We start from the raw sequence: 23,982 nt of genomic DNA, 5'->3' as shown, positions 1-23,982 counted from the left end.
CATACTGTTCTGTCCAATAGCACAGAAAATCATCTGAGTCATCAGTCTCTATATGCCAATTTGGTCAAAAAAAGATAGCATTAAGTTTGCAATGATTCTTAGAGAAGATAAAAAATCACTTTAAATGAACAATTTCTTCATATTAACGGTTGAATGAAGCAAATAATGGAGAAAATTTTCTGAATTGATGCAGTCCCTTGTTAGCACTGAAATCTTCGATTTGTATCCAGAGAGTGGATGGCTTTTTCAATGGTATGCCACTCCTCCCTGTCTTCATTTCTGGATGCTACAGGGCTCATCTAGTACAGCCTTCCTCCCATTGAATCGGACCATGGCAAAAAGCAGCTCTTGTTAAGTGTAGGCTAATGATAGTGGTAGTTGCTCCTCTCAACCCCACCTTTGACCCCTAAAATACTACCCATACCTAGATTTTTTGATAAAGCAATGGCACACATGTTTGAGTGATAGTAGACAGGATCTAGTCTTGAAAACAACAGTTTCTTGTGATAAACCAGAATGAAATGTGTAAAATAATTGATAAGAAGAATAATTTTTGTGATATATGTAGAAAGTAAAATAGTAGCAATAAAAGCAAACCATGAATATGTCGATGGCATTGTTAGGTATATACCATGTATTTTCATTCTTAAATTTTAGCTCTGATGTAAATAATGATACATGAGTGTTTTAATTGGTAAAATTAATTAATTCTCGAACACCTCCATTGATGCCAGTTCAGTCTTCCAGCTTTTGAAATATCACATATCGCCTTTCTACAAGTGAAATATTTTTGGAATCCAAAATGGCCTTTCGAACTTTCAAGTTAACCAGAAACAGTATTCAATGAATGTTTAGGAATATCTACCAGTTCATAATACCCATGGTATATTTCACTTTCTAAGGACTGGCCACATAGTTTATCTGCAGCTGAAGTTTTTCTGACATAAAAGATAGGACAGATTAATTTAGATCTACAAATAGTGACTCAGTATCTACAATATATAAAGTCATGAGTGGCGAGAAAGCAGTGACAGAAGAAAATCATCTCTCGGTATTTTTATTGCTATTAAGCTCTGCTTATACAAAAATCTAATGCAATTGTGTTCATTTTTAGGTACCTTGCTCAGATGATTTGGTGACTTACGATCCTAAAAAAGGATTTCTACTTAGTCCAGTAAACATGAATGATGGGGGATTATATGAGTGCAAGGGTATAAGAGGGGATATGGAGAGTTCAACCAGTTTTATGTTAAATATATTTAGTAGGTATTTTTTCAACCCCGCCTAACTATCGTTACCAATAAGCATATGTGACACATTCCAGAGATTACTAAAAAAGAAAGGTTTGAAGATATCATGCCAAAACACATGCAATAATGTAATTATGAATTTTTAGACCAGTAAAATGATCAGGGATTTATGTCAGAGCATTGATATTTTACCATCCATTTGATAGGTTGAGTGCCAGTGCAAGAACTAAAAGCCAACTCTCACCTTAAATAAAGACTACGAAGTCACTGTACACAGTAATATTTGACCTCGCAAAATTATTCATAAATTAAATTTTCTTTAACCTGTCCTCTTGTCATCCAATATTCAATCATTTTAAACCTATTTTGCAGATTGAGCTTAGTGATAGTGGATATAGCTATAATCCAAAAGAAGGTTTTACCATTAGGTATCCTGTAGTGGCAACTTCAGGAACTTACACTTGTGTTGCCGAAAGAGGAAAGTTCACTGAACGAATTCCCATTACTGTAGTCATTCACTGTAAGTATATCTCTAGGATTGGGATACTTTTTGTTTGCATTTCTTTGCATGTTGTTCAAGTTAATAATTTTGAATATTTTGGATGCTTTTATGTTTTTTTAGCTCAACTGTGATGGAATTTTGGTATTTTTCTCTCTAACACACAAGTCTGTTCCATTTTTGCTTTCACTGGAAGATATAACACATGGGCACCTGGTCAAACAATGAACACAACATCTGCTGAACACAATTCACAACGTTTGGAATGTGATAACCCCCTTGTGTTTTGTACAAATATTACCTAGTATTGTACTGGCTGACTCACACCTATTAACAGCTTTGTTAGTTTATATCCTATTGTAATTCCTAGCCAATCCCTTGTGGTGTAGTTGAATGTGGGATATCCTGTATCAAAGGTACTGAACCCATTCTGTTTTCCTTTGTGAAAAGAAATCATGGTCTCTGTTTAGAATGTGTTACATGTGGTGTTTGTTTGTCTGAAATTTATGTTCTTAGCATGCTCAACATTTAAAAAATTATTTAATGTCTTTATTTGTGATTTATTCATTTATTATTCCCAATTTCAATATTTTCCTTATCTTACCTTGTACTTTAAATATTTGCAGCACAAACTAATAAGGTAGCTAAACCTAAAATTGATGAAAAAAGTATAAGACATGTAGTTCTTGGAATGGATGTGCGAATTGAATGCACTGTTCAAATTGACATTGGGATTGTTTTCAAAATGGACTGGAAAATACCTAACCCATCAGGACTAATGGTAAGTGTTCTTCTTCAAATTCATACAGGTAGTTCCACCTAATATCTGTGAGCTTATTTTTACCTACTTCTAATTTTTTCCCTACCAAATAGAGTGGAAGAATAATTAAGGGGAATGCAACATCATCAAAACTCACTCACAATACTGTTCAATATAGAATTGGATCAATAGATTTGATCATTCAGAATGTGACCCATGATGATGAGGGATATTATGAGTGCACTGTACAAGATCACTCACACAACACCAACAGTGACAAGAAATTCATGCAAGTATTTGGTGAGTACCAATGGCAATACTATTTCCTCAAGGCTACCACTTTTAACAATGGTACAGACATAATTTAATATGTTTTCTGACTAGAGAGGACAGATGAAGCTTGAATCAATCGTTAACATTTTTATTTTTTTGCACCATATGGGTAAATTCAGTTCCATTACATCCAATAAACATATTTTGTTAAACTGCAGGCTACTAAAACCACTAGAGGGCAGATATGTGCATACATATATGGGAATGGGGGTTCAGTTTCAATATTAGAATTTAGTTACTAAGCTAGCTGACTACCATCATTATAATTGATCTCGTACAATATCAAATGAAAACACATAGTCATGATCTTTCAATTTAAAAAAATTAGATTTCTATGGCAGGTTTGAGAGGGTCTTATTGGACTTCAGTCATCTTACATGGCATGAGGACAGTCCCTCAAATATTGGCCTCAAGTATCTTGCATAATATACATATGTATGGCTCTATTGCATTAGTGTCTTGTGACTAAGAAATGGGTTTCAGGTCATTAAACATTATATTTTTACATTATCGGCCAGAAATACAGTTGAAAGTGGTAGAGCTTACAGAAATATATCCTAAACACCGATGAATGTCGAATTATTTTTAATTACTGCAGACAATAACTGTGGAGACATGCAACTATTTTTCAAAATGAATTGCTGAATGCCCAAATTTTACTAGATTGTTACTGTTAAAAGTTGTTTTTATTAATATTTCCTTTATACATTTTTAAAGACAAGTACTCTGTATTTGCTTTGCCTTTAATTGTTTAGTTAATAATATATAGTCAATTTTAAGGAAATAAAAGTAAATTACCTTAAAATATTTCATGTGGGATTGACACTCTTAGACAAGATTGTCACCAAATGTTCATGCAAGACATTCATTCTTCTCTCCTTTTTCACACATTATATTCATTGAAGATACCACCCCCCCACCCCTCCCTCTAATCAGCACGAGTATATATTTGCCAACATGCATGTAATTTTCACCTGAAGATGACACAAAGTGTTGAAATCAGGGTCCTATGAATATAAATAGTATATTGGAAATAACAAATATTAATTATCATTTCTCTTGAATATAAAGCAATACAATGTGTGAGTGTGCAATGAATATTACCTAACCTACATGTGCAATATGGAAATCAAATCAATGCCAGCACTATTTATTGCAGAGCCCAACACTAAATACATCAACTTCACTGTCCAGGGGAGTAAAGAAATTGTGGTGAATGCTGGAGAGCATAAGGCACAGTGGGTTGTGAATGTGGCAGCACACCCTCCACCCGAACTGATTTGGTATGATCCAAAGGGAAAGGAAATCTCAATGGCCTCTACTAAATATGAAGTCAAAGCAGAGTCCACTTCGATTATGCTTAAAATATCTGACATAATTGTCAATGATGCCGGCATATATCAGCTGAAAGGAATCAATGATGGCATGGAAGCAAGTGTGAATCTGACTCTAATCGTCCATGGTAAGTATCCTGTAGAAAGTTGGTGAGATTATTTCATGCTACTTTTTGCTCTGAATCTCATCTATCATAAATATATATTCATCCATGATTTCACTATTTCATTATAACTACTTAATTAAAACTGTACAGTCTCAAGTATGCCGGCTACCAATACTTCCATTTTCTTAAAAAACCCAGTCATACTTCATTAACATAACCGCCTGTCCTGGCTATTAAATTGGGCAGTGCACCACACCCCTCAATATCAGAATCAACAACCACCGAGCCTCATGCAAAATCTCTTCCTTAATTGATATGCTCCCTATCCCCAAACATACCTCCGAACACAGCACTCCCTTTGATAAATGCTATAGTGTATCCATCATAGCATCCCTCCCACCCTCTGATCCTCCACTGAAACTGAAAACATTAGAGCAATCCTTCATCTGGCTCTTGGAGTCCTGGAATTGGCCAGGAATCAATATTAGGCACTAATTACCTGCTCCAATTATATTTTCATCCCCCTTCCATCCCCATCACCTTCTACATTTTCCCCACCCTCCTAACGCTGCCCCTCCAAACCCGTCCCTTCGGAATTCTCTCCCCACCTTCCCCTTCCATCCATCGCTCCAGCCATCGTATTCCCTTCAGTTCTGTCCCTCTCTTCCTTGATAAAGGTGGCAACGACCACCGAAAATTCGAAAAATAGTGAGTCTCTTTTTTGTGTGTTTCTGTGTTTTTGTTTGTGTCCACTAGTGCTAAGTGTTATGCATTATTATTCATGTCCGTGAGACTTTCAAAAAGTGTTTCATATATATATATATATATATATATATATATATATATATATATATATATATATATATATATATATATATATATATATATATTATTTATTTATTATTATTAGGTAATCTACCGGTTAAGGTAGGTTTTTGGATGGAGGTAATTACTAATTAAATAATTTGTTGCCCCTAGCCAAACACAACATCCTACTCTACATCAGGTCCCTCTTCAGCTCCGGTACTTTCTTCTTCCCTTCATCCCATCCAACATCCCTATCCTGTTCCTTCCCTTTCCTCGTTTGCCTAACATTCTCCCCTCAATTACAGTCTTCAACATCCTGCTGCCGGTCAATACCCCCTTCAGCCACTTTTCCTGCCTCCATAGGATTGCTCCCAACAAACCCCTCTCTTCGCCCACCATACCAAGTACTTCCTCATTTGTCTTCTTCTTTGTCCACTTCACCTTCTCCATTCCTCTCCACACCCACAATTCAAAAGCCTCCAGTCGACGTCTATCCTCCTGATTCAATGACCACGTTTCCGTACCGCTACGCTCCATATCAAAGTTTTTACGAGCCTTTTCTTAACATCCTTACTCAAAGTCCCTGTCATCAACTCCCTCCTCCTTGTGAACGCCTCTTTGCCTAGCGCAATTCTTCTCCTTACGTCCCTACTACTTTGACCGTGTTGGTCCAAAACACTACCGAGATACGTAAACTGTTCTACCTGCTCTAGTTTTTGCCCTCCTATTTTAATGCTAAGCTTGGCCTTTTTCTTTCTAGAAAATCGCATAACCTTTGTTTTATTAATATTGATTCTCATCCCATACCTGTCGCACTGAATTTCCAATTCACTCAGCAATGCTTGCAGCCCCTTGGCTGACTGACAAACTAAAGCTTGGTCATCAGCAAACCTAACTGATTTTACGAATTCCCCGCCCAATTACATTCCTACCTCCAGTTCTTCCCATGCCTCTTGGATAATTTCCTCTGCATACAGGTTGAACAGCAACGGTGATAATGGGCAACCCTGCCTTACACCCCTTCCTAACACTGCCCATCCGGACTCCCCGTTTCCCACCCGCACCTGAGCAGTCTGAGACATTTACAGGTTGCGGATCAGCCTCCTTTCCCTCCAATCTATTCCTATTTTCTGCAATATACTCATTAGTTTTTCCCAATTCACTCTATCAAACGCTTTTTCGAAATCTACGAAACAGGCAAATACCTCTTGGTTGTGTTCTATATTCCTCTCGATTAATAATCTCATTACTGCAATGGCATCACGCGTACCTCTCCCCTTCCTAAACCCAAACTGATCATCCCCTAAGTAATCATTTGCCCATCTCTCTATCCTTTTGTTAATGATCCTGAGGACAACTTTATATATATATATATATATATATATATATATATATATATATATATATATATATATATATATATATATATATATATATATATATATATATATATATATATAAAGTTGTCCTCTTTTATATACATATATATATATATATATATATATATATATATATATATATATATATATATATATATATATATAAATATATATATATATATACATATAACACCATAAACACAGTAATCAACCCGAAGGTCGGTTCAGTAGGTGATGGTAGAGTTCACCCAGTACTAAGTCCTATGGCGTGTGAAATTCACACATCAGGGTAGGAGGGCCAGTTCCTTTCCCAGTGCTGGTTATGGTTTCCCAGGAAGATCTGGTACCCAAAAAATCTCATAGCTTGGGTGGAGCTGCAGGTGCCCAGAGTGCCTAGCCTGGGAATCAAATCCGGGACCCTCCGGTCAGCAGTCCAATGCTCCACCCACTGGACTACCGCGACCCACATATATATATATATTGTGCCATTGCAGTATATATGTATGTGTGTGTATATATATATATATATATATATATATATATATATATATATATATATATATATATATATATATATGCTTTCGTAGACGTAACACGGAAGTGCCGAATAGTACAATAGACAGTAACACATAATATAGGAAAAAAAAAAAGAGAACACTCACACGTATTTTCTTGATATTTCGACGGAAACAATCCGTCTTCCTCTGAAGATATATCATATCTTCAGAGGAAGACGGATTGTTTCCGTCGAAATATCAAGAAAATACGTGTGTGTTCTTTTTTTTTTTTTTGTTTCTATATTATGTGTTACTATATATATATATTAACACACACACACACATATATACTATGGAAGACGACTCCAAGTGCTGAGAGATTTATAAGTATAAGTTAACAGAAAAATCATGATTCTGGAATAATTACTAAGTTTTTAATGAACTTTCTCTTATAACACTGCTTTCGCCATTTTTCAGTGGATTTTCTTGATTGTATAGGTAAGAGTAGTAGTTGTAGATGGAGGGGAGGTGACGAACAGCTAAGGCTATATGTGCCAATAGGGATGGATGAGAAAGGTGGGGAGAAACCAGCATAGGCATTAGCCTACTTTTAACGAAAGGCACCAAGTGGCCCGCAGTTTAATGTCCCATCTGACGGACATCGCACTGACTCCTAACAACTCTCCACAAAGCACCTCAAGTCTGTACTTCTAAAAATAATGGCTAAAATAGTTAAGTTTTATGATTCTTCAACTACTTCATATAATCGGGATACCACTGAAAAAATCTGTAATCACCAGGATTTTAATCTGGGCCCTCTTTGTGGGAAGCCAATTTGTTAGCCACTGCACCATCCCAATCCCAAAAAAGAGCAATTCTAAAGTTGAAATTTATTGAGGACCATTGTTTTGCCACTGTGGCATCATCACTTTTCACTAAATACATCTTCACACTCAACCATCATAGTACCTTCTTACCCATCTCCCTTGACCGCACTGCATGGTCAAGAGGAATGGATGAGGTAAGGGGAAACAAAGGGGGGGGGAGTGGGAGGGTTGCAATAACCCTGTGAGCTGCTTAGCAGCCCCTATCCCCTCTACCCCTGCCCCACTCATCAACAGAATACACCACTTCTTCAAACCCTCCCCCCCTCACTCCTCCACCCACACCCCCTTCCTTCTGAAACTGTACACATGCATACCGCTGACCTAATGCTGTATCTTTGCACGATTAGCTGCACGGTGGGGAAACCAAGGTCTTCAATAAATATTAACTGTGGGATTGCTGTGTTTCTCTTATCAATACAATTTACTTTCTCACTTGTACACAAGGGTGTGACCAATTTCTCCATGAATATAACTTGTATGCACATATTAAATTAGTGATATTTAATAAGAATAAAAAAATTATTTTTATATATATCAAACGAAAGCTATATTCTTTCTTTCATTTCATCACAGAGAGGTTCTCCTCAAGAAGATTTTATTATCCATCTAATTCTACCGACTTCATTTCAGATAAACCTGCTGTGGACATGGATGAAAGTACAACTAAAATGTTTTACATGTATGGCCAGCAGCACAAAATAAAATGTGATGTAGTTGGATACCCTGTACCCAACATTACATGGTATTTCAGAAGTTGCGGACATTCCTATCCAAACTGTGAGGAACATGAAACTGCTTTTGAGGTATGACAATTGAAGTTTAATTTGTATCACTAATCATGTTAATTGTGGAGTAGGGGGAACCAAGTATTCTACATGACACCGACAAATTTACTAAGTGGACTAGGCTAGGTCATATCCTGAGGATCTTTTTTCTGATTTGACTCTATAGCCAATTTTAATCAAATATACCCCTTAGTCTGAAATATACACAGAAAATATGTATGCATGTATGTGCTAGCATTTTGGTCACCTGATGACCATCTTCGGTTAGGAATGTTATACACCGAATACATATATTGGGCAAAAAGGCATTAGCCATGAACAGGTGTATGCCTAAGTATGAAGTTTAATGAGTTTTACATAAACTTTGAAGTAATGCTCAGTTAGAGACTATGTATGAGTAAATGCATCATTTCCTACTTATATTACTTCTTCAGTGAAAATGATCCCCTGACTGAAATATTAAGGTACCCATAGCATTTGGGCATTTGCCCTCTACATAATGGCTTCAGATTATCTCTGATTAATTTCAATATCCAACCAATAGCTCACCCATATTAATGATTCAACTTCCTAATCACTGGGTAATTAGGTTACATTTTAATGATTATATCTGAAAACTACACATATTTTATGCTAACTACATTGGTGCAATTGAACATCATCACTGGTTAAGAATTGAAGACTATGAAGTGATAGATATGGATACATACGGATAAATAACTAGATGGTAATGGTTCATGCATCTAAAAATATATGAAATACTTGATTGTCATAACCCTTCTGCAACAACACTAGGAAAGAATTACCTCATCTTCTTTGCTGCTCAATGCAACAATTTCAGAGTGTAAAAATTCTTCGCTGATTGTGATTCGAACCTGGATCCCTCAATATCTAGTCGAGTGCTTTATCCAGTTAAGCTATCGAGGTGTCCTCATAAACTCTGAAATTTTGGGGGCTTAAAAGAAACAAGATATTGTGATGAAATACTGTATATACAATGTCACAGGCATTTGTAGTCATGCGCAACGCGCCACAGTCCACAAGGTTAAAGCCAACTTTAAACACTTGGGCTGTTTTTACCTTTGAAAAATTCCAAGAAACTGCGGGAGATACAGCAATGGTAACTTTTAACAGAGTCATCTGCTAATATGCATTCCAATGCTACAATTTCAAAGTGTAAAAATCATTTGCCTTGACTGGGATCAAGGGACCTGTATCAATCATTCTATATTATTATAGCAATAGTAGCAGTAGCATATAGTACCTATTTCACTTATGAAATATGATGCTATATGTTATATTTTTCACTTAAAATTAACGTGAATAAATTTTTCATTTACAGAAAAAGTATTATGAAGAATTTCAATTGGAAGATGGAGGAAGAAAGAGCTCAACCCTGCAAATACAAGCTACTGATTCAGGATATTTAACTTGCTTGGCTTGTAATGAGGTTGGATGTGAAAATGAAACAATCAACTTCTTTCTAACAGGTAAATATTTAAGTCCACATCTGTAAAGCAAGGTGGGTTTGTATTACTCAGCTAAAAGTTGCCAGTAGGAAAAGCAACACGCTATTAGGAACTACAAGTTTTTTAGGGGTAGTTGAGGTCAATACTTTGTGGAATTCCATTATAATGAAAAATAAGTAAAAAATAAGATTTTGCACAACAAATAAGGCATAGTGGGAGATGGCACACAATGGGATGAAAGTGGCATTGTAGGACAACCAAGAACAATTAGCCATAATGACCCTTGCATGGAAGAAGGAAACTATGAACACCCCAAATTGCTCCCCCTCCAACAAATTCCATTCCTTAAATACTTCCTAGCAGAACTTTAGGGAACCAACTAATGACCTTCCTGCCCCTACCTGGACCCTGAGACTAGCCTCCATGAATCCACCGCCCTCTCTTGCTCCTACTCTCCCATTACATGTTAATGCCCAACTCTTACCCCACCCCTTCCTCCCTTCCCATCTCCCACCCAATCTCACCTCTTCATTTTGTCAAGATGTGAGTGACCTGTCTAATACCACTAGTGCCAATGATACTACAGTAAAACTAGGGGAAACCAAAATTCTATCCTGTGGAAATGCTGTCTTTTTTGTTGAGCTATTTTTCTCTCTGAAATTCTTTTTCATTACCAGAGCTTTTTCTAATTCAGCTTAGCACTTAAAATCATAGCCTGCAATAATAATTTTCCCTTGGTAAATAAAAATTTACCAAGAGTTTTCTACAGCAAACAAGGAACTACCATTTATATTCCTATTATTTCCAAGTGAAATAATTATTTCCCCCCTCACATTATAAAATAGATGTGTTGAATTATTAAATGCTTTTCTATTCAATATACGTAAGGTAGAAGTATGTCATTATGGCCAAGAAGCAGTGATAAGTATAAATGCTCTAGGCTGTTAACTTTGGATTATGGTCAAGATATAAAGATTATGGCCTAGGAAGTTTTTAATCATTATTTGCTTCTTCAAAATCTATGTCTGATTCATCAAAAATCCTAGACAACACAATATAAATATACTGTTTTTTATATTGCTGCAACTTTGAATCTTTCAATAGTACTTTCATCTTCTTGTAGGAATGCTATTTATTGTTGTCCATGATTGTAAAAAAATTATTTCAAAACATTTCAAATTCAATTCTTGTTTGTAATATGTTGTTTCTTTCTTAAACTGAGTAAATTGTTTTTATCTTGCATGGCAATGGTATAATATTATTTTACTTTGCAGATATAATCAATGGATTTAATGCTGTTGTACAACCAAGTCACCCAGTTGAGGGTGATGATGTCAAGTTAATGTGTGGAGCTTCTCCATTCAATTTTACCGATATTATCTCATGGAACAAATATAATTCAGAAAGAAATGATTTTAAATTGCTAGAGGAAGGCCCAAGTAAGTGGAAGCTTTCAATCATCCTCCACATTTAACTTTGTTCTAGATCATGCATGTGTAGCTATGTATACAGCTATGTGTGTATGTGTGTATATATATGTATATGTATATATATATATATATATATATATATATATATATATATATATATATATATATATATATATACCTGTATATATATATATCATTACTTCTATTTCTTCCGATGAAGACGGAGCTGAATTCCATCAAAATGATCAAGAAATAACGTGTGATTGATGCTTCTATGTGTTCTTATATTGTTTGTTGCTGTCAAAGTTTGTTATGCAAATATATATTTATGTATATATATATATATATATATATATATATATATATATATATATATATATATATATATATATATATATATATATATATATATATATATATATATATATATATTTACACACACATATATTAATATGCATGTATGTGTATTCGATTGTTTCTGGCTCAGCTTCATGTTCCTTAAATGAAGAACACAATGTATTTTTCCACTGTTCTTTATTTTGGTACTACTAATTTCAACACTTAGGCATCATTATCAGGTACCTGATGATGATGCTGAAGCATTCAAACTAATAGTACCAAAATAAAGAACAGTGGAAAAATAACTTGTGTACTTCATTTGATGAATATATATAGCTATCTTGAAGGAGGGTCACCTCGCCCTCAAAAGAATGCCCAAATTTCACAGCTACTGCTATCACATATACTTTGTCACTAAAATGATTGGTGCTACAACTGCTGTCTGATTTCATTCTGAGGTATGTTAACACATATGGCATAGTGAATGTAAAATGTCTAATATCTTGAATGACAACAAATTTTTTTCAGACTACAAGATTGTAAAGAGTCAAACAGACTATTCTTATCGAGTGGATGTTCTAATCCATAATATAACCTTGGATTATGCAGGAAATTATACCTGTTCAGTGCGCAAGATATCAGATGACCTAAACGATTCTGAAGTCATGGCTGTGGAAGTGGAAGTGCTAAGTAAGCCTAAATTTTTCTCCTAAAGCATCTATGACTTAACTCTCCCCCAAATAAATTTCATCTACTGGTTTTGAATATAATGTATAGAAAGAATACATATTTGTAATTAAAACATTGAATGTATATTTCCTATACCCCAGTACCTGCATAAAAGAAACAAAACTATCCAGTTCGTGGAAAAATTGTGTAATCATAAATGTATATTTTAAAATTAAGTTAAATTTTTAAAATACTATGATATTAAAAAGCCAATTCCTGTAAATTTTGAGAGTGGGCCTTAGGATTTTGATGAAATGAGGTAAAACTATCATTTATGGGTGGAAAGAAGGTATCCTTTCATCAAGAGAAGTATTGATGCCTGAGATTAGCCATTCTCAAAATCCAACTCAGTATTAAAAAATCCTTAAGGTACACCGATATACTACCTTGATCAAAAAGTTCCCGGAATAACCACCGTGTGGCGCTCCCATCGTTCCGATTTGAGTTCTGTTTTTTTTGTTAAATTGGTACATCTGTTGTTGATATTCCCTTTAAATCTTAGTGTCATAACTTGACATTTGCAAAAGTTACGTAGCCAAGAGTACATCTATCTCTGTGTGTGTTGGCGATTTTTTACAATTGCAGAAATGGATTTAAATTTGCAACAACGAACTTGTATTAAATTTTGCGTAAAAAACGGATTTAGTGGCGCACGGACGTTGGAAATGTTGGAAAAGTGTTTCGGCAACGATTCTCTAAAAAAAACGGTCGTTTACCAGTGGCACGAGCGGTTCAGAAGTGGTCGTGAGTCAATCGAAGATGATGAACGCAGTGGCAGACCATCGACATCGAAAGTCGGTGAAAAAATTGATAAAGTAAAAGAAATGTTGGTCAATAACCGCAAATTAACCATCAGAGAAATAGCGGAGGACTTGAACATTGCCTATGGATCCGCCCAAGACATTGTGGTTAATGATTTGGGTATCCGTCGTGTAGCAGCAAAGTTGGTGCCAAAAGACCTCAATTTCATGCAAAAAAGAGACCGTGTTGACGTCGCAAAAGACATGATTTGCGAGGCTGAATCCGATCCCACATTCATCAAAAGGATCATTACTGGAGACGAGACGTGGGTTTATGAGTACGACACGCAATCCAGACATCAGGCAAGTGAATGGCGTTCACCAAATGAGCCGAGACCAAAAAAACCACGTCGTTTTCAGTCAAAAAAGAAGGCAATGCTGACGGTTTTCATGGATTACAACGGTGTAGTGCATCATGAATTTTTTCCAGAAGGCCAGACAGTAAACAAAGAGTATTATTTGGGCGTTATGAGACGTTTGCGTGAAGCAATTCGCCGAAAGAGACCAGAAATGTGGGCAGAAAACTCGTGGATTTTGCACCATGATAACGCACCGTCGCACAGTGCTATCATTATTCGTAATTTTTTGACGAAAAATGCAACAAATACCATCCAACAGCCACCGAATTCACCTGATTTGGCTCCCTGTGACTTCTTTCTGTTCAATCGAGTTAAAAAACCATTACGGGGAACGCGTTTTAGCAGCCGAGAGGAAGTAATGGAAAAATCGCAGGAAGCACTGATGGACATACCGAAAACCGAATATAAAAAATGTTTCGAGGATTGGATCAAGCGCTGGCATAAGTGTGTTGCAGTCGATGGGGATTACTTTGAAGGGGACAATATAGATTTAGATGAATAAACTTGTATTTTTAATTTTCTGAATAAATTCCGGGAAATTTTTGATCAAGGTAGTATGCTTGGAGAACTAATTATGTAATTATGGCCAAAAAAATTGGTACAATCAGGATAGATGATAGAGAGGAGGGAAGTATGGTACCAAAAGACAAGCTTTTACATGTATAATAGTATTTTTAGATGACACTGGGTATAATATAACAATTAAATATTACAACTTCAATAGAAAGGTAATATCATTATCAATGCCCGCTCAAAAAAGTTTATTATGTTCTTTATTCACAAATTCACTATTTAATACTAGCATTTCACCATGAATTGCTGCTGAAGGTATAACTGTATAGTTTCTGATGAATTGATCAACTTTTGTGTTTATGCAAAGCACATTGTAATGCACAACTCAAGAATTGTATTGATTTCTCAAATGATGAAACCTACAAACCACCCAGCTGTCAATAGTACCTCATACTTCCCACTAAATACTGGTAAATTAGCCATTCACACGACCTGAATTTTCACAAGGGTAATCTGACAGCTTCAATTGGATTTGAACCTGAAACCCTCTCATCTCTGATGAAATACTCTTTGCATATGGTGAAGGATGGAAAGTACTAGCTGTGAGGAAGATATAGAAGTCATGCTTAGGGTGTTGTAAAAATAGATAACAGTTGCTGGTGGATACATTTTCTGGTGGGAAGTTGTTGAAGTATCTTATAGAAGTGAGTCTGTTAGATAGCTAGGTAAGGAGGGAGAGAATGTGCAGTTAGAATGTCAAAAAGGAAGATATAAACTGTGGGTCATTGAAGTATGAATCATAGATTGTTATATGGTAGTAAAACTAAGTATGAGTGCTTTAGACAGGTGAGTCAAGGATGAGTAAATATTTTATAAAACAGTTACAAGACACATATCTTGAAAAGACAGGAAAAATGCAACCAAACAAAATATTCAAAAATCGGACACTCTCTTATGGTAACTGGAAGATTCCTCAGTGAGAACAAAACAAATATGAGTTGAGTGATTGCTGAGTATTTTGTTAATAAGTGTGTAATTATTTTTCATTTTCTTAATAATAAAGGAATGTAATACATGTTATTTATTAATGAATGTCATATAAAATAGTATAAACCATAAGCACAGTGGTCAACCTGAAGGTCGATTTGATAGATGATGATAGAGTTCACACAGTACTATGCCTGATGGCATATAAAATGTACACATCAGGGTAGGGGGCAAGTTCCTTTCCCTGCAATGGGTACGGTTTCCTAGGAAGATTTGGTACCTGGAAAAACACACAGCTTGGGTGAAGCTGAGGGTACCCAGAAAGGCTTGCTCGGGAATTGAATCCTGGCCCCCTGGACAGTAGTCCCACAACCTACCCCTGGACTACCACAACCCACATAAAATTATATTATTTATTATTAGGTAATCTACTGATTACGGTAGACTTTTGGATGGACACAGCTACTAAATAAAACATTTTGTGACTCCTAACAAAACAAAAAAAATCCAGAATCCTACTCAATATCAGGTCCCTCTTCATCTCTGAGTACTTTCTTCCTCCCTTCATCCCGTCCAACATCCCTATCCTGTTCCTTCCCTTTTCTCGTTTGCTTAACATTCTCCCCTCAATTACAGTCTTCAACATCCCACTGCCGCTAAGTACCCCCTTCATCCACTTTTCCTGCCTCCATAGGATTGCTCCCGACAAACCCCTCTCTTCGCCCGCCATACCAAGTACTTCCTCATTCGTTTTCTTCTCTGTCCATTTCACCTTCTCCATTCTTCTCCACACCCACATTTCAAAAGCCTCCAATCTACGTCTATCCTCCTGATTCAATGACCACGTTTCCGTACCGCTACGCTCCATATCAAAGTTTTTACGAGTCTTTTCTTAACATCCTTACTCAACGTCCCTGTCATTTATTCTCTCCTCCTTGTGATAGCCTCTTTGCCTAGCGCAATTCTTCTCCTTACGCCCCTACTACTTTGACCGTGTTGGTCCAAATCACTACCGAGATACGTAAACTGTTCTACCTGCTCTCGTTTTTGCCCTCCTATTCTAATGTTAAGCTTGGCCTTTTTCTTTCTAGAAAATCGCATAACCTTTGTTTTATTAATATTGATTCTCATCCCATACCTGTCGCACTGAATTTCCAATTCACTCAGCAATGCTTGCAGCCCCTTGGCTGACTGACAAACTAAAGCTTGGTCATCAGCAAACCTAACTGATTTTACGAATTCCCCGCCCAATTACATTCCTACCTCCAGTTCTTCCCATGCCTCTTTGATCATTTCCTCTGCATGCAGGTTGAACAGCAACGGTGATAATGGGCAACCCTGCCTTACACCTCTTCCTAACACTGCCCATTCGGACTCCCCATTCCCCACTCGCACCTGTGCAGTGTGAGACATATACAAGTTGCGGATTAGCCTCCTTTTCATCCAATCTATTCCTATTTTCTGCAATATACTCATTTGTTTTTCCCAATTAATTCTATCAAATTCTTTTTTGTAATCTACAAAACAGGCAAATACCTCCTGGTTGTATTCTATATTCCTCTCAATTAACAATCTTTTTGCTGCAATGGCATCACGCGTACCTCTCCCCTTCCTAAACCCAAACTGGTCATCCCCTAAGTAATTAATAAAAAATATGATGGCCACTAGAGAGATAAAATTATATATGCATGCATATTTCTATCTAATCGCATATCTATCTGTCCAAAAAATTATTGAAATTCCAGAAGTTAGAAACATTCTCAGCAAATTGACTGATTAATCTGCTGGCTACATGCTCCAGATAATTTCTCAATATGTCATGGAATGAGGACATCTAGTATAGAAATATGTATTAGAATGATATCACCTCATTAATAGCATAAGTACTTAATGCATGACTCAGTATGAAACTTGTGGGTTGAATTTCCACAATTCTTTTCATTTATTTTGATGCTTTCATTTAAGTCTTCATTGAACATTTGAAACAGTGTGCTTTCTTTAATTTTCACAGAAATTCAAAAGCCTGCATTTAAGGATAGCAACATGAATGGTTCTTATTACTATGTTGGATCACCAAGTGGTGCTGAATTTAAATGCATTGTCGGAGGAACACCCAAACCAATTATTACATGGTACAAGGTAAAGGTTGCCAATTATTTTCCTGCTAAAGTTATTGACTAAATTGAGTAAATTTTACATTGTTATTATTAGCATTAGTCTACTGTATTCTACCTTTTTGATTTACTCAGGTCAGGCTTGTGACAGGTTGATTGAACCTGGCACTAAACGTTACCATACTCCTAAGCTCTGACTCACCCAGCACAAAATATTCTTAAATGTGATTTGTACAACATATTACAATTACTCATTCTTTATCCCAGCAATTTTTCTACCTCTATTAATGCCATCCAAAATTTTTTATTTTTCCATAATTCTCTAAACTCTTTTCTCAAAAACCTCCGCTCTTTGTCACTCATCGCCAAGTTTTGAATGATGTAGCAAAAATTACCATAATTTATTTGAGTTTCAATGAATGTTGTATATTAGTTTTTATATATATATATATATATATATATATATATATATATATATATATATATATATATATATATATATATATATATATATATATATATATATATATATATATATATATATATATATATTATTACTTGAAATTTGTATTTAAAAAATTAAAAGGCTGAAAATGTTAATATTACAGGATGGAGATTTATACAATGTTCCAAAGAATAATACTAGAATTGAATTCAGTGAAGACAGACAAATTTTAAAGATAAAGTTTGTGAGCATTGAAGATGAAGGGAAATATACATGTCAGGCGAAGAATAAGGCTGGCACCGTTGAGGGCTCAAGAACTTTGGAACTTAAAGGTGAGTGTTTCTAACTCACGAAGATTGCTTCACATCAATGAAAGGATTGGTGAACCATTCTGGCCATTAGCCCATAATCTATTTGTGCCAATCAATATTGTCCTGGTGATTTTCTTCAATGGCATAGCTTACAACCAAGTATTTCTATCATATACCCTGGTGAATTTTTTTAAAATGTTTTTGCCACAAAAATTACCAGTAAAATTGCTCACTCTTATTTTTCCCTAAACTTTGATTACTCCCTCAATTTCCATTTTTGTCTCACTTAGCGTAATACATTTGTCCTCCTGTGACCATTGAATTAAGATTGTTAAGTTGGAATACTGACAATAAATTAGAATGCTTGATGAATGGTTAATATAGGCACTGTTGAAACATCCCACTATCCACTCAATACATTGATATAAAAAGGATTTGCATTTGTAAAAAGCTATGAAGAGTAATAACGATAATTTTGGACTGATCACTTTTAATGCACTCAGTACAAACCTTCAATTCAAATTATGCATGTGCATATTCCTCAAATAATCCAACTTTCCTCATAATTCCTCAAATCTGTCACAAGTTGTGTTCCAAGGCTTGCTGCTGATGATGCCAGAAATATTGCAACAGCTCCTAATCTCCTTTCTCAGCTTGTGTTCTTTTGTGATATTTGTTCTCATAGTTACTTATGAGTGATTATAGGACTTCTTTTGTGGTGGTGATCTGAGGTTTTTTAAATTCTATAATTTCACTCCAGAAGTGAATTCAGCGCTCAAATAATTTTGTGTCTAATTACACAGATATCAAGGAACTCTTTAAATCTAAGATTCACTGCAAACAATTTTCTGTTGTTAAATTCAAACATTTCAAATTAATACAGTAGGGCTGTAACACATCTGTATATCTCTGGATTAAAGAATTATACATATATTGCCTACCTTAAACTGATATGACAGATATTGGAATAGATTAATAACTCCAAAACTACTGTTTAACCCTCTTAGTGCGGCGGGGATTCCAGGGGTACCAGTGAGAAGTGCGAAGGGTAATTTAAGAAAATGTATCACCATAGGAAAAAAATCATTATGAAGTTATTTGTTCAGATATCCATATGCAGTTTTTTTATTTTAAAATAAAATATTGTAGTTAATAATGATGTAATACATTTACATCATCTGAAAAATAAATGTAATTATCGCAGCATTATAAATTTGAAGAATACTTTTTTAGCAATAATATTTCGATTTTTAGACACAATAATAATATTTTTTTAAGAACATCTTGCAATAAAACTACGATATTTAAATATAATAAAGAATCAAAAAGACATGTAGAAAATATTATAAATAAATAAAGAAAAACCAGTGAATTGCAAATTTTTTTGTCAACCTCTGCATAGTTCGATTTTGTTGAAAAGGCTGATCTCACTGAGTCAAATTGGGACTTTTTCCCTTTCCTTGAGACTGCGGCAATGTGCTTACAATCTAAAGGCAGAAAAAAACCCAGTTCTAACTCACAGAGAACTGCTGACAATGTAATCCAATACACAGGGCGCAATTGATTAGATCGGATGGACCGCAAGAGAAACCAAAATGATTACAATGCAGTGCTCTCATTTCCATCGTATCAACAAAGTCTGAATAAGCAGCCACATATCAACACCACCACAACATAACACATTCAAAAATTACAGATGAAAACAGATTAGTAGCCTTTCAGTGGCTTTTCATAGCGGAAAGACCACTCAGAAAAAAAAACGAGCAAACAATTAGGCTGAGCTTCCCGACATGTACAAAACTAAACGAAAAATTATAGTAGGAATTATACTTTTTGAAAAGCATTTAAAATTGCTAGTAAAAAGTTAAAAAAATACTTATGTAATTCTATGAAATTCGACCTATCGATAGCACAAAAACCATAAATAATTAAAGAAAAAAACCATAAGTTACAAAGATTTAAACAATAGCCTACCCAAGAGCCGATATATCGGCCCGCCGCACTTTTCTCCAGGGATACGAAAGCCGATATATCGGCCCGCCGCACTAAGAGGGTTAAGTGATATTGAATTTACCACTTCGAAAGTAAAGAAGATACAACTGAATTACCAGCAAGTGCTAGTAATCAGGAATAAAATGATATTGGAGCACAAATATTATTGAAGATGCATTTTAGTATGAATAATATATGCAAATGTTAAATACACAATACATGTACTTATAAGTAGTTAGTAGTCTCTCTAAACCATTATCTGGTAACACTACATATTTATATGAGTATTTAAAAACCTAGTGAAATCTATTAAATCTAATTTCTCAAGTGACTCTTTAAGGAATTTTCCAGGCTGGCTAGCAAAATTCAATCATGAAACTAATTCTTAACAGGTTGTCAAAATAATCGTTTAACTTCCTCAAAAAGAGATGGGAAACATTATTCCAATGAGTATGATGGCATATACCTGTACCTTGATTATTTACCTTTCAAAATGTTAATGGCCATGAAAATACAAGATATACCACTCTTCATTGACTCTACAGTCAATTCATTTGATCACCATCATTCTCCTGCAGCAAAATTTTTCTTTTGTTTCCAATCTTCTCGTGGAATCACCAAATTTTTATTTATAGTTCCTCTCTTCTGTGACGCACAACAATCCATGATTTTGTTTACTGTTTACTATTTTTGGTGCTATATTATTTCCTGCTTCATTTAATCATCTTCAGCCTCTTCCTTACAAAGTGAAAAATGGCCAATTTCTTCTAAATGCTAAACTAACAGTCTACATAAAGTTAAAACTGCCATAATCATAAATGCTTTATTCAATTGCAGACAAAAGTGTTGTCAGTACTGGACTATGGATTGGACTTGCCCTTGGTACAACATTCCTCTGCCTCATAATTTTATACCTCTTTATAAACAACAGAAAAGAACAGGTGAGAAAACATGATTTGTTTCCATAATGAATATCAAAATAGATGAATTTAGTGTTAAATGCACTTATTAAAAATTGTGATGATAGTTGATTACTATGTAAAATAGCAGAATGAATATTCTATTGGTACCCAAAAATAATTTTTCCTTCCAGAAACTGCGCAAAGAACTTATGCTGGCTGGTCTGGCAAATTTTGAAGAAGGTGCCTTAGAAAGCATTAATCCTGAGCTGGGAGTAGATGACCAAGCAGAATTACTACCCTATGATAAGAAGTGGGAGTTCCCCAGGGAAAAGCTGAAGCTTGGTGAGGAAACCACTTTCTCCACTCAGCAAAAACTTGCAAAAAATTCTGTAGCATATCACCCTGAATGGTGGGCATGATAGTCTAGCTAGCAACGCATTTATCTACTGACGGCAAAGACTGTGCTTGATTCCTAATGACTTTGAACACCCTCAGCCTCCATTGGGTGTGTGAGTTTAATGTCATATAATGTCCATGTCTACTTGGGTCTACTTCTACTTGGGTCTAATATGTCGCCAAGCGCCCCGATTCTTTAGCCAAGAGATGGCGTCAGGGGACTGTTTCACCCACCAAAGGACCCACGGATCTCAGGGTAAATTACGTTTCCTCGATAGCTCAAGTGGTTAAGAGCATCCGCCCGGCAAGTGGAAAGATCCGAGGTTCGAGTCCCGGTCAAGGAAATATTTTTACTCTTGTGATCCGTTCGATTCCGCCTTCCCCATTATTGTGTTCGTCCTTTATATGTGTTCCTATCCCTTTTCCTTATATCTGTTTCTGTATATATGAGTATTTATTCGCCGTTTGGCGGGATTTCGTGTTTGAATGTGTATTTGGCCTATGTGGCTCATCTCTTTCTTCTGGCTATGCGTGCCACGAAATGCACTGTTCCTTTCCTGTATGATGTTGTATGAATTCTAAAACCACTGTCCTTTCCACTTGTGTATTGTCTATTTCTCCTTTGGTGGGTGAAACAATCCCCTGACGCCATCTCTTGGCTAAAGAATCGGGGCGCTTGGCGACATATTAGACCCACGGATCTCAGGGTAAATTACGTTTCCTCGATAGCTCAAGTGGTTAAGAGCATCCGCCCGGCAAGTGGAAAGATCCGAGGTTCGAGTCCCGGTCAAGGAAATATTTTTACTCTTGTGATCCGTTCGATTCCGCCTTCCCCACCTTTATTGTGTTCGTCCTTTATATGTGTTCCTATCCCTTTTCCTTATATCTGTTTCTGTATATATGAGTATTTATTTGCCGTTTGGCGGGATTTCGTGTTTAAATGTATATATATATATATATATATATATATATATATATATATATATATATATATATATATGTATGTATGTATGTATGTATGTATGTATGTATGTATGTATGTATGTATGTATATATATATATATATATATATATATATAACACTTTTTGAAAGACTCACGGACGTGAATAATAATGTATAACACTTAGCACTAGTGGACACAGACAAAAACACATTTGTCTTTTTGTCTGTGTCCACTAGTGCTAAGTGTTATACACTATATATATATATATATATATATATATATATATATATATATATATATATATATATATGTATGTATATATATATATATATATATGTATGTATGTATATATATATATATATATATATATATATATATATATATATATATATATATATATATATATATATATACAACCGCCCCCGATGTAAAACCTGTCCTCTTATTATGCCTACTCCCCTCTCCCTACATCCCCTCATAGCCCCCCCACCTCGTTCCCACGCTAATTGCCTCTCAAAAAATATTATTTATCTTTTATCATGCAAGCATTGCACTTCCTTCTACATAGGTGAATGCATTACGCCCTTATCCATCCGAATGAATAATCACCGGTACTCCTGTAATTCTGCCTCACTCTCTTCTCTTCCTATCCCTTCACACGCCAATTCCCACAACCTTTCATTCGACCAGTGTTTTTCCCTCAGCATCCTAGAATCCCTACCTGATTCAGCTACCAACATAGAGGTGAGAACTCGTGAATCCGCCTACATACTATCCTTCCGTTCCTTTAAAATTCCCACCCTTAACCGCCATATTTAATTTCCCTCCCAGCATTCCCTCCACACCTCCCCTCCACACCTCCCCTCCATGCCCATAACTCTTTCCCCTCTCCTGTTCCATAGCATATTTTCAGTCTCTCTTGAAGAAGGCCCCTGAGAGGGCCGAAAGCTCGAACAATTTACCGTGTAAGTGTTCTTTTATATGTGTCTATTCTTTTCTATTTGTGTTATGTTGTGTCAGCCAATTATTGTGCCGCTCGTATGAGTTTTTCCGTACAATCGTGATATTAAGCTACCTAGCTACTGTTCCTGTCTCTTCTGTGTTCGTCGTGGGATCCAGCACCAGGTTTTGCGCCGCGGATTCTGCTCTATTTTGAATGTGCTATCCTTTCCCTCACCACTGTCTTCCTTCGTTTCCTATTTATTTTCCACAACCTTCTCAATCGCCTAAAACATGGACCACCCTCATCCCATTCCGTCTTGGATCCGAAATTTTCGCCGTCACGCCTATAAGCTCGCCAAATACACAAGCCACACCGAGTTTCTCACCTCCTGCCTGTCCTTAGGAATCGTTCCCAACGGTCTAGTCATTTCCCTACCACTATCTGCTACTCTTCCTGATATCCACCCCATACTTAATGCATTTTCTTACCAAAAATCTTTAGAATACACCCACCTTATCCTTATGCAATACCAATGCATTCGTGAAAAACACAAATCAAACCTTTTTTCCCTCTTTAAAATAATCTCTTTGGCTTCTGCTCACCTAATTCCACAACTCAACGCCATAATTTCGTCTGCCCTACGTTCCCTCCAACAAAAACGTCAAACTCTC

At 35.7% G+C, this 23,982-nt stretch overlaps 1 protein-coding gene across 5 annotated transcripts in view; it reads left to right on the top strand.

Annotated features, from left to right (window-relative positions):
• The window catches only part of LOC139700717 (vascular endothelial growth factor receptor 1-like), a 204,921-nt gene that overhangs the window by 163,147 nt on the left and 17,792 nt on the right, over nucleotides 1-23,982 (top strand). For 4 of the 5 annotated variants that reach the window (XM_071599165.1, XM_071599164.1, XM_071599162.1 and 1 more), the window contains exons 5-16: nucleotides 1,623-1,770; nucleotides 2,376-2,530; nucleotides 2,623-2,809; nucleotides 4,002-4,304; nucleotides 8,484-8,656; nucleotides 9,981-10,128; nucleotides 11,382-11,546; nucleotides 12,405-12,566; nucleotides 17,276-17,403; nucleotides 17,987-18,155; nucleotides 20,964-21,067; nucleotides 21,220-21,370. In XM_071599165.1, coding sequence (XP_071455266.1) covers nucleotides 1,623-1,770; nucleotides 2,376-2,530; nucleotides 2,623-2,809; nucleotides 4,002-4,304; nucleotides 8,484-8,656; nucleotides 9,981-10,128; nucleotides 11,382-11,546; nucleotides 12,405-12,566; nucleotides 17,276-17,403; nucleotides 17,987-18,155; nucleotides 20,964-21,067; nucleotides 21,220-21,370 — 1,993 coding nt within the window. Of the gene's footprint in view, nucleotides 1-1,114; nucleotides 1,263-1,622; nucleotides 1,771-2,375; nucleotides 2,531-2,622; nucleotides 2,810-4,001; nucleotides 4,305-8,483; nucleotides 8,657-9,980; nucleotides 10,129-11,381; nucleotides 11,547-12,404; nucleotides 12,567-17,275; nucleotides 17,404-17,986; nucleotides 18,156-20,963; nucleotides 21,068-21,219; nucleotides 21,371-23,982 lie in introns of all 5 variants that reach the window. The other variant, XM_071599163.1, reaches the window with a different exon arrangement.

The sequence above is a fragment of the Hetaerina americana genome, unplaced genomic scaffold (assembly GCF_022747635.1).
Source record: "Hetaerina americana unplaced genomic scaffold, ioHetAmer1.1.p SCAF_107, whole genome shotgun sequence".
Taxonomy (NCBI): domain Eukaryota; kingdom Metazoa; phylum Arthropoda; class Insecta; order Odonata; family Calopterygidae; genus Hetaerina; species Hetaerina americana.
This window is presented reverse-complemented; position numbering and strand designations above follow the sequence as displayed.